The 12,749-nt window shown below is 33.4% G+C and overlaps 1 protein-coding gene across 4 annotated transcripts in view; it reads left to right on the forward strand.

Moving 5' to 3' along the window:
• Nucleotides 1-12,749, forward strand: part of LOC140437209 (farnesol dehydrogenase-like) — a 123,110-nt gene that overhangs the window by 84,825 nt on the left and 25,536 nt on the right. For all 4 annotated transcript variants that reach the window (XM_072526577.1, XM_072526579.1, XM_072526576.1 and 1 more), the window contains one exon: nt 10,113-10,317. In XM_072526577.1, the coding sequence (XP_072382678.1) occupies nt 10,113-10,317 (205 nt within the window). The remainder of the gene's footprint in view (nt 1-10,112; nt 10,318-12,749) is intronic.

Genomic DNA, 12,749 nt, shown 5'->3' on the forward strand with positions numbered 1-12,749 from the left:
GTTTATTAACATTATCATATTATATAGCTTTGCTTATATACGAGTATATAACAAGCTTTGTATACGAGTACACAGTTTATCGTTTAAAAGTAAATGGTAACAGCAGTTAGTTAGTACATACACCTGTTTGATATTATTAAGTATGACCAAAAATCATATTTGTTAAACATTTAAGAGTAAATATCATGTTTTATTTGCATATAAAAACATGCTACTTACTTTTACATATTGCCTATGATATTGAGAGTGAATGTTTTAATCTCATTAGGGTGTTGTTTTTTGATTATTTTTGGAAGTCATTTGTTATTAACTGGTAATACTACAGCCTATGCGTTTATTGTACATCTTCCCATTGTATTATCCTGAAACGTGATACCAGCTTATATAGGCCCAGTAGATTGCTACCATAATTTTTTGAGTCACTTGGTAGTGTCCTTAAAGTGTTAGCCGCCTGCGATATAGTGCTTCGCAGTCGTGCAAGATATTTTTGAGTGTTTCACGTTTTGCTGAAGTGCGCAGCTTAAGTCTCCATGAAACAGCTTCACTGTATACAGATGTCCGTCCACTGGCTCATGTACAGAGGGAATCCCATTCCATGACTCTGATCTAATTTCTGCTTGTTTTTCGCAGTACATCAGCCCTATTAGCGCATGTCCGTCTAATACTCATTTGCCATGTACTTGACCATAGTGACATTGTTTATTACTGTAAAGTGCTATGGCTCGCTCGAGGTGGCGCGGCGTTCTAAAGGAACCGTTTTACACCATGGTTAGGGTAAAATGGCCCCGTCCATGAGGTAAAATTACCCCTACAGTTATTTTGTACAGAAAAAGTAATAAAACATTGCGATTTACAAAAATCGTAAATATACATACAATTTCTGCTTTCCAGATACACCCGCATACAATAAATGTCACCATTTATTGCACAACAATTTCGAGCAAAATATTCAGGCGGCGTCGTCTTCATCATCATTAAATCTTTCATTTTCTTTCTTTTTCTTGGCGTTTGAAGTTGACTTTCTTGTTTTTTTTTCTTTTATCAAAAAATAAATTGGTGTGGAGGTAAAAACCATGTTCCTTTGATCAAGTTGATCCTTACGAAGGTCTTCAACTCCTTGTCAAAGGAGGTGTCTGAGGTAGTAGAGATATAGCATATGGAGTTACACAAGTATCTTTCTACACAAGATGATGGAATTTTATTCCTTTTAACGCCATCTTTCTATTCTGAAATGCTAACTTCGGAAATTGGTATTGAATTACCAATTGCAGAGCTTGTAATGGTAACTTTATCGTTTGAAACAACGATTTCCGGATTTTAAGCTGCACTGAATAAAGTTTTATTTTCTGATAATTTTTGTTTCTGATAATTTGACTGTTTCCAAAAAGGTGATATCCAAAGATCGTCCATTTATTTCCTATTCATCTCACTCGTCTGATGAAGATGTATTACGAATGTTTCTTTTCCTTATAAGTAAAAAACTTGGAAGCGAAGAGGTATCTCTTTGTATTTTTCTTTTCCTTATAGGTAAAGAACTTGGAAGCGAAGAAGTATCTCTTTGTGGAGAAGTAGTTCTTGGTTCATGAATAGAATCAACGGTTTCATTTTTCACTATAGGAAAAGTCGATCAGTTGTACACAATGGTTTAAATTTATAATCTGGGAATATGTTCGGATTAAAAGGGGAGATGCATGTTGTCTTGAATCCACTGAGTTCGTTGTTAAGTGTGGCAGCTGTTCGATCCGATTTTTCAAACAAGCTGGCTATATTATACAGAGTTATGACTTTTCCAGGGTTTGTTTTAAGTCATAAAATAACTTTCTCATTAAAATACGCCATCAGGACCCTATCTTCAACTGAGCACTGTGTGTATTGTTAAAAATGATTTAAGAGCAGAATGAAGGTGTCAGATTTTATGTATCCAGATTAGTTGTAAAGAGCAAGTGTTTGATATGGGACGATTTGATTAATTCCTTCATTTGAGAGGGAATATTATTGCTGGAGGAATGAATTGACCCGCAGCATTTACACAGATAACAATGGTGACATTATATCTCCTTTCAGCGCTTGTTAAAAAACCAACCTGTTTTTGCCCTTTATGTGCTAAAATTTTGGGTAACTTACTAGAGACCGTCTCAATACCAGACTCATTCATATTATATATATTCTCATAGTATTGATGTTATTTTTATTCTGTATTTCTTCTAAAAAAAATTGTCTCTCGCTCTAGTGGCTGAGGTAGCCTCAGGAGTTCTAAAAGAAATCCTTGAATGTCTGAAATGTCTCTTTAGAAAATTTTTAAACCAAGCCGTTCCAGCTGACTTTTTGTTTTCAGAAAACCTTTGTTTATTATCGTTCCTCACCACAAGCTCGTAGGCTATTTCACAAATGTTTTTCTTCGCCATACCAAATAGTCGGTCGTCCATCTCTAAAACATATTTCTCTAAGTTAGTCTCCAATTCTTTGGGCAATGTTGTAGTGAATCGACCAAGGCTTGTCGAACAATATGTTGCCTAAAATAAAGTAGTGATAATGTTCTGACATCTCTCTTACGAATAAAGTAGTCTACATTTAGTTCACTTACCAACACATTATGATTTTCGACCCTTTTTTGAAGTACTTAAAAGGAGCAACCATTATTTCTGTGAAGATGATATACCTACATTTGATTATTATTAAAAATATTCCTGTATAACTCAAAACTTTATTTGGTAGGTTAAGCAAGGGTAAAATGGTCCACGGAGTCATTTTGCCTCAACATGGATTTTACCATTTTACCTCAAAATCTGATTAAATATAAAAACTAATTTACATAAGTGACTTCTGATAATCAGAAAAATTCCAACATATATGAAATAAACAGAAACAATGCCTTTTTAAACAACATTAAAAAAATCTACCTACTTTAATTAAAAAGCCTAAAAACCCAACTTTTTTAAGCACGAAATTAACAATAGTACATATGTTTTTATATGCTATATTAAAACACACAGCTTCGTACATAAGTGGCACTAGTAGTAGTGAATATAATAAAGAAAGCTAAACGGCGGTTTTATGAAAATTATGAGAAATATGTTGGGGAACCATTTTACCCGACTTTCCCCTATGTTACGGAGTATTTTTGATTAAAGTAGTTATATAATTTTGGAGTTGTGTGCCACCACTAAAATAAAACTTAATACGTCAAGTCCATATTGGTTTAATAATGCATTTGTAAATGCATCCAGTTTGGATTTCTTGCCAATGGGCCACTGAATATGTCATGATCTTATTATAGATCTTTTTTTTTGTTTGTATGATTCTTCCACGTTAGTTTTGAACCCAATGTTAGTCCTAGATACTTAACCACATTTTGGTTGGAGAATATTACCATTTATTCTAACACTAGAGAACTTTACAATTCTTGTTGTAAAAGTTATGTGTTGATTTGGATAGATTAACGTGTGATGGGTAGCTCTTTCGGGGCGACAGACTCAGTAAAACACAGGTTTGAAGTAAAAATAAATCTATTAATTTAGTATATCTACAATAAATAAAAATAAAAGGAATTCTACGTTGTATACTTATACAATGAATAAAACTAAAACGAATTCTACTGGATCCCGTGATGAACGAAGTCCTCGGCGAACGTCTATAAAAGAAAAGAAATTAATTAGTACTACTAATAAGAAACGAAATGGGGGAAATCGATCGCGCGCAGATTTATACTCGCTTTCGCTTCAATTCAGCGAAAGCTCGGAATATGCTCGCAAAACAAAATATTTAGCTGTGCAGACCCATGGCAATGTTCAATACACAATGCCGACGGGTTCCGCTTGGCTAAGGACAGAATATGATCCTCAATACGGAAATCTCTCTGTCCCGGTTGGTTCTGTGCAGATCCGCGGTAATGCTCAATACGCAACACCGATGGGTTCCGCTTGGTTAGGGACAGAGTACGATCCTCAATACGGAACTCTCTCTGTCCAGAATGGCTCGCAGGTTCACTACACCGGCGAGTCAGGGAGCCTAGAGCGCTAGCTACAAGACTGTCTAATTCCGCTATTCACACGCCTTAAATAGCCGTTCTGATTCCCACTACGCCGTCACGTTGTAGAAGTGGATGCGCAAATATTGACACTCCCACGGTTTGAACTGTTAAACGATCAGAGCATCGTTACAAACGTTTATCCACTATTTTATAAACCATTTTTCTGGGTTGTTGAGATGTTGTTGTAATATGTAAGGAGCTAGTTGGGGATGGCTGTCTATTGCTAGGACACCAGTATCGTCTGCAAATATGCAGACGGTTCTTTCATCCAATGTCGGTATATCTGAATATGAAATATAAGAATGGGCCTAGCTGACTACGGCTTGGTACACTAGAGTTTATTAGTGCATACTTTTTTGCTCCTAGACTCTTTATAATTTCGTTTACGATTCTATAACAATGTTCTATTGTATAGTAGAATGCTCGTGTCCGAACCCAATTTGAAAAAGACTAATATGTTTTTGTATAGAATTTTTCATATAAAAATGATTGCACGTCATTCAAGATTTACGACGTCAGAACCCCACAGCGTAGTCAAAACATCAGAATAGTTAATAAGTGAGGAATTTTTAAAATGTCAACTATTTAAGAATACAATACACCAGTCAATTTAATTTTTAAAATAAAGAAAATAATCACATTTTCAAAATTGATTTTAAAAGTAAATTATTTTTAACAGCTTGAGAAATATTATTAACAATAGATACACTTAGTTTTAAGACTACAGCAACACACTAAAATACATAAGAAAACATTTTAATACAAAATTATATATTCTAAATTTTGAACTTACCTCTTTTAGAGCATGAATAGTAAAAATGCTTATATCAGCTTTCTACAGACTATTTAGTTGTTTTGACATAGCACAATCACAATATACAACAATAATTAGTTTTTAAAGCTATTAAGCTAAGTTTAATATGTATTTATAAATACAATAATATATTGTGATCAAATTGTGTAAGAAATCAAAACATAAACAAAATTCTTACTCTAAAAAAGCGGCAACACTTTAAACAATTTTGCCACACGTTGAACTGTCATTGAAATTTGAAGTATTCCCGTATCAGTTGCGTACAATCGTCTAATCTATTTAACTAAAATTATTATTTTGTGGAATATTAGACTTAAACAGTTATTTCATAGAATTTATATTATTAATAATAACAAATGTATTTGGTTATTGGGAACATGCCACAATTTAAGTTTATTTTTGAGGTTTGGTTTTTGGGAAAGTAGGATAACCTCAAAATACTGTTCTATATCATAATATGGTTATAAGAACTACTGTCTTCCTATGCTTGAAGATTTGTCCTGTGATGAGGTCGAATCCTCGTTTAACAGTTGTTACATAGATCTATTTTGTTTTTGGTTTCTATAGAGGAGAATGCTTTAATTGGTAGACTCATTGGACGTGATAAGTCTTATCGGGTTCAGCTCGCAGTGATATGGTAGAAGCATTAAAACAGTAACACCAAGTTTACCAGCCATACCATCTACAACGAATTTAATGTGTCTGAGACGACGACGTAGCTTGTTTAGGGACAGCAAGTCTGCTTTAACTGATTTATCGTGGTACGAAATACTCTTTTCACCCAGCAAATACTCTTTTTACTCAGCCATTTTTGAATTTTAGCCTTTGGGCTATTTAATTTTTGGAATTTGCTCATTTTGTCATTTGACGACTATGATGCATTATCTAATACGATCACACAGTTGTCTTTAAAACGTTACAGCACAGATTGAAACTGCAGTTCGACGTGATCTATATTGATTCCTTGTGGTCATCGCTTAGTGTTTTTTTTTACAAAAATTAGGCTACTATCTTTTAAAAAGCCACTGTAACTGTCAATATGGATGACTATGAGACATTGTCCTTAACCTGTCGGTCCTTGGAAGCCTTTCGATATACCGGCATTAAGAATTCGTATACAGCAGTCGGAGACAAATACTGTTTCAATTTACATCATGTTTAAATTTTTTCAATATGTAGTGTTTGTTCAACCTCGTACTTGATTGTTCTCTAGCAGTAAAGATACTAAAACTTGGCTACGAATTATATTTGCTTGTTGTATGTATTTATTTTTAGTTCCTGTATGTCGCCTTCCTTTGTTACTGTTTTTATTATTTCTTGCAAGTCAATATTCAGCTATAATTATTGCACCATATGCGTACTTTTTACATAGCTTCCGTTGACTTTAATTCTTTTTTACATATTTTCAAGAGCTCTTTAAAAAATTTGTCCTTCATATATTTAGATTAATCGGAAAAGGAGAAAATACAAGATCCTGTCGTACTTACGGTGACCATAATATGTACTTATTTAAGCAGGACAGTACTTGCTTTTAAATATTTTCTAATGTCCTTTAAACCCTTTCTTAGGATACGCGAATGTACTTAGTTTTTCTAAAAAAAAAAGAATCTTTTACTATTTTCAAACAAATCTCTTGTATACTGTTCTCAGTTAATTCTCTTTGGCACTTTTACTTAAATTTTTTTCTCACTGTGCAACGTTGCTTCTGAATAAGCGTTCAGATAATGACCTTCGGCCGTCACCGAATAGCGAATAGCTATGGTTTTGTCCTTCATCGTGTTGGAAGTATTACGTATTGTAGGTACTCTTTTAGTGTTTGTTTGCAATAATGTTTTAGAATATGTCTCCGCCTCGACGAAAAATAAAAGGATTACCCCTTTATGAAAGTCAAGTCTGTCTCATCGCCTTATATGTATTATTTATTGTGAAAAGAAGAGACACACATTGGCCTCTAATGCAGTGTCTAGAAGCAATAAATTACATTCATTTTTTAATCCGCAAGTGTCAGCTCCGAGAACTTGATCACTCAGCCAAAGAAGAGACATTAGCATACCATACCACAGTATAAAGAGGTTCCTCTTGGAACCTCTCTACTGTGACCATACCATTAAGCATACCTATGCACAATTTTAGATCATTGGATTGTACTTCCAAATTGATTTTCAATTTATTTTCAAAATTTAGTTCTGTTCGAACTAAAAGTGAAGCCCTCATAAAAATATTTAGGCCAGAGAATCGCAATTACGGCTGGAAGTGAATATGCAGAAAGCAAACTTTCTTAGCATCATTATTAATTCATCACATCACAAGGATACAAAACTAGTACCTTTCTATAAATTGTGGTGGAATGAAATAACAGGGAACTAATAATTTTTTCACTAAATTGAGTCATTCTTGTGGGAAACCTTTAATCGGTATTGGATATATATTCAAAAATTATTTTATCGAACGTGCTACTGATGTTTCGCCAATTCATATCGAAGTCATAACAATGAAAATTTATAAGCATTTCTATATTTACACTGTTAGAGTTGATAAACTAAAGTCATTTTATATAAGACCATAATACGACCAGCAGTCGCTTATGGAAGCGAAATATGGACACTAACAAAAAGAGAAATAAATAAATTGCTGGTGTGGGAACGTAAAATTCTTTGAATGATATATGTCCCTTGCAGAGACAGCGTGACAAACGAATGGAGGGGCAGATACAATAACGAGCTAGAGTCTCTATTCGGAAGAGAAAATCTAGTCAGATATATAAAGGTCAATAGACTCAGATGGCAGGGCATGTGATACGCAGTAACGACAATCGCCTTATAAACAATGTGTTCTGGGAAAGGCCAGAGGGAAGAAGGTCTATAGGGCGGCCTAGAAAAAGGTGGAAAGATGCAGTAAAAGAAGATCTAGAGAAAATGGGAGTGCGACAATGGGAATTACTGGCACAGGACCGACAAACATGGAAGGCAATAGTAAACGCGGCAAAGACTCACGAAGAGTTGTAGCGCAATTGATGATGATGATGATTTTGTGAATCGGTTAATTATGAATACAAAAAATGTTATCATTTTCAAAAACACGATTTCTAAACATGATGCCTGCAAGTGAACGGATTTTATAAATGATTGAACCACTTAAAGCTTATTTTCTATCATCTGAGAATTATCCCACAATTTTGAAACAATTTTTCGCTGATCCCATTGCAGAGATGTGGATGTGGCTCGTTCATAATGTGGCGTCGCAGTTTCATGAAGCCATTCTGAAGGTAGGTTATTATTTTTGCCGCTTAAAGACGGGCAAGCTGCTACTGAAAACTTTACTGACAAGTGAGACATTTTTACACAAAATATGTAACCTACCTAGAAAACTGGAAACAAATCTACATGAATTTAAACTATTCAAATGGATAGATCTAAGAAGTGAAATAACATGGAACGATGTTTGTTATTCTCCCTAAGCTTTTAAATTGTATATTAAGGAAACCATTTTAAATGAAGACCAACTCTTTGACGACCTTAGAATTTTGAAGGACGTGGCTGCAAGTGAAAAACTTGCTGAGTGGAGTAGAGAAGAAAAAATAGTCAGTATCGATGTCTTGGAGTTTTTAAGTGTGAAGATCAATTTCAAACTGAAAAACTTCCAAATATTATGCGAATATATTTTTTGCCTTCCGAGTACTAGTGCAGCTATCGAGCGTTTATTTTCTATAATAGATAATTATTGGACGTCGGAAAAGTCACAAATGTCCATTTCCGCTTCCAAGGCAGCGATGCAGGTGTACGCAAATTTTGTTGAGACTTGTAATGAAATGTTTCATTTGCTTCAGACGAAGCTGCACCTTCTTAAATTAACTTAAGTTCCGAAAAATATAAATGGTACAAAAAACCGGAAGAAGATGAAGCTATTCCAGGTCCCCTCATGTAAAAACACTTAATTACAGGATTTTCACTTTTTTAAAGTTAATATAAATTATTATGTTTAGTTAAATTGATATAATTTTTTATCTTTAGTTACCCCCTTTATTTTTTTTAATTACTTCACCTTTTTTTTATTTTATATTTGGATTCTGGTACTTTTTGTACTGGTTTCAATGTATAATACATAATACATTCGGCTTGAACTGATTAGTTTATGAGATAGACAATTTTTCTTTGTTTACACTTTGCAAGAAACAATCGAAATTGTCGGTTTATACTACAAAAATAATAATTGTGCAAGAGCTGCTATTAGAATTTTTAATAAGATACATCACAATAGACATGCAACTCATAAATATATGTGATTGAACTAATGCAGAAATTTAGAGCAACAGATCCAGCTTGCAATAAAAAACATAACCGACAGGGACTCATAAATAACGAAGCAATCCAAGTAGCCGTTTTCGGGCAAGTTAACTAAGGCAATCACAGTCACTGTCAACAATAAGCTGAGCAATCGGTGTTTCACCTTCTTTAGCCTTCCGAATCTCCCATAAATTTAAGTTCCATCCATTTAAAATTAAATTGGTATAACCAATATATAATTGGTATATTTTTTATACAGGAACTAAATGAAGAAGATTTTGATCGTCGTCTCGAATTTTGCGAATTAATGACACAATGTCATTAATGCTTTTCGGATGAATGCTCATTTTCATTAAATGTCTTGGGGAACAGATATAATTGCCGATACTGGGCTGAGAGTAGTTTACATATTGTGCTTGAATTTCACACACAGCTTCCTCAAAGGTTAAACTTATGGTGTGGTATCTTAGGAGATCATATTATCGGACCCTTTTTTATCACTGGAAACTTAAATGGTTAATCGTATCTTGAGTTACTTAACCAAGTGGTTGATCGTATTAGAAAAATAGAAAATGGTAATAACCTTTTCGAAGATTTGGTTGTATTTTAACATGATAAAGCTCCTCCACACTCGGTCTCTACGTGTGCGACAATTTTTAAACGAAACTTTTCTCGCTCTTTGGATAGATAGAAGGGGACAGATGATGGATTGGCCACATAGATCACCGGATTTAACACCCCTAGATCTAATCCTCTAGCTTCTTTGTTTCAGTTCAGTCAACCTGTCATTTTACATTAACATTGTGTGAAATAATACAATTGATACTTAAGTATATTTTATTTGTCGTTTCTTTTTAATATCTCAAACAAACAGTTCTGCAACAATTTAGTCAAAACCCCTAATATGAGAAATATAGTGATTGTGATCTAGTGTAGTATAATTCTCTAATAGTTTGTTAACAACTAAAATAATATTAAATTACAGGTAGTGGGAATCGCTAGAAGAATTGAAAAAATTGAAGATCTTTCCAGGACCTTAACTGATCAACCAGGTAAATTATTTGCCCTAAGATGCGATGTTGCCAAAGAAGATGATATTCTAAGATCTTTTCGTTGGATTGCTGATAATGTGGGACACATTCATATTCTTGTTAATAATGCCGGCTTAACCAGACCCACAAATTTAGTTGGTAAGAATAAATTGATACAGAAACATAAAGAATAAAATATATTTTGTTTACCAAGGTAGCTACAAGCTACTACTACTCCGTAAAATTTATGCCTCCAAAATAAATTGTCACTAAAGTTAATTTATTTTCAACAGCCTCATGTTTTAAGATTTGGTTCCTTTAAATTAAAAGAAAACTTTCTTCCTCCACAACAAATTATGATTGATGGTTTATTCAAAGTAAAAGGAAAAATCCAACATCAAGACTGACAGGTTCTGACTAGTATTTTATATGATTTAATTGACTTGGTTTTAAACAGGGCACAAGTTTTTTAAATCATCATCATCATCATCATTCTGGCTTTACAACCCTGTGTGAGTCCTAGCCTCCTCAAAAGTTTTTCTCCAGTCGTCCCTATCCATCGCCTTCCTCCGCCAAGCACGTAGTCCCATGTATTCATCGATGTTATCAAGAAACCTTGCCTTAGGTCTTCCTCTTCGTTTTACGATATCTGGTTCCTGGTATATTATATAAAGTTCGAAGTTGTATCATCTTCTCCACACTCCATTGTCATTCATCACTCCATAGATTGGCCTTAGTACTTTTCTTTCGAAATATCCTAACATATTTTCATTACTTTTTGTTAGAGTCCAGGTCTTAACCGTATATTAGGACTGGCCGTATTATTGTTTTGTAGAGTTTTAATTTTATATTTCTCGATATAATTGAGGATTATAGCAGGATATTGAGCCCAAAATATGATCTGTTGGCCGAGCAAATTCTGCGGTTTATCTCTGCGGTATGATTATTTTCAGTCGAGTGCTCCCAGGTATACAAATTCGTTCACTGCTTCGATGACGTCGTTTTCTACAATAAGCGGTCGTAGGATTTGTGGTTCGGGCTTATTTTCATAGTGTTTTTGGTGTTTATTGTTAAATCCATTTGTGTAGCTGATTCTTTAAGTGCTACATACGACTCTCGTACAGCGTTTTTCGTTATCCCAACAATGTTGATATCATCAGCATAGGCAAGGATTTGCACTGATTATTATATATTGAACTGATGGTTCTGATTTGTGACAAACGTATTAATTTTTCCAGAGCCAGATTGAACAGTATACAGGAGAGAGGGTCTCCCTGACGCAGCCCATTATTTGTTTTAAAATTTTCAGACAGTTACCTCTAGATTCGTACTTTACATTCAACTTTTTCAAGAGTAAGTTTTCTTCAATTTGCCAACTGATTAGGTATTCCTAGCTCTGTCATTGCTTTGAAGATTTCTCTTCTATTTACAGAGTCGTAGGCTTCTTTGACAAAAATTATAGTTATATAACGTCAAAACTGTTATTGTTGCAGTCATAGCTATCTAAATGCATTATTTTAATTTGGGAACTTATAATTTCAGTAGTTGATTTATATATTGGCAAAAAAATAAATTTATTAAGAGCCTTTATTGGCAATGCATTGTTAGTTCCTGCTAGTTTTTTGTTTGTTTTTTTTTAATCTAGTTACCTTTTCAAAATTTCTGCATTTAAATTTAATTTAACTGACTTTCTGTCAAACAGAATAGAGAAAATTAAAATATTCTAATAATGCATCTAAATCGAGGAACTAAAAAAGGTATCCTCTTTATGTCACAATAAATATGAACCAAGAACCGATTTTAGAATCCACAACATGCAAAATTGACAAGAAATTCAAGAAAACAAGTCATGTAAAAGATTTTCCTAAAGGTAGTAGAAAAAAATATCTGAAAACCAGAAACTGGACTCCACAAGGGAACTAAGTTTCTGTAGCTAACTGTATACCATGTATCACAAAAAAATTATTTAAAAATTCCTTTATAAAAGGTATATATTAAAACATCCTATCGGGCTACATCACAGAACGTTTTCGAAATTAATATTCCATCATCAGTGCTATCTGGACTAAAGCCACTAAATACTTGAGTAAAAACCCTTTAAATGTTGTTAAATTGAATTTGAATTACATTATTTGATTTTATGTACTTAAACATCCTAGTATATAAAATGAAATAATATATCTGAAATCTAATGTTTTATAGGATAACTGAAATTTAAACTTTAGTAACATTGTTACACTATTGAACTAAACTTTTTTTTTGAATTACGACATAAATTAGCTACTTTTTGTAAATAGAGGTCTATATGGTGACTATAGAATTTAAAATAAAATAACTAATTAGAAAATTTGACTTTTAATTTGAAATAAAATTAAATAAATACAAATTATTCAGAGTCGGACTCAGGCCTCTTCTCTACTCCATTTTTTTCCGGCAAATGTTGGTAAAATGGCCAATAAACCTATCTAATGGCATTTTCCTTACAAAGATTCAGTAGATCTTTTTTTTTTATCGATTGAAGGCCTTTTTTGAAGGCTGGTTTTAGCTGGATTTCCTTATTTTGTCCTCGATTCATAAGTTCTTTATTATTT

The sequence above is a fragment of the Diabrotica undecimpunctata genome, chromosome 3 (genome assembly GCF_040954645.1).
Source record: "Diabrotica undecimpunctata isolate CICGRU chromosome 3, icDiaUnde3, whole genome shotgun sequence".
Lineage (NCBI taxonomy): Eukaryota > Metazoa > Arthropoda > Insecta > Coleoptera > Chrysomelidae > Diabrotica > Diabrotica undecimpunctata.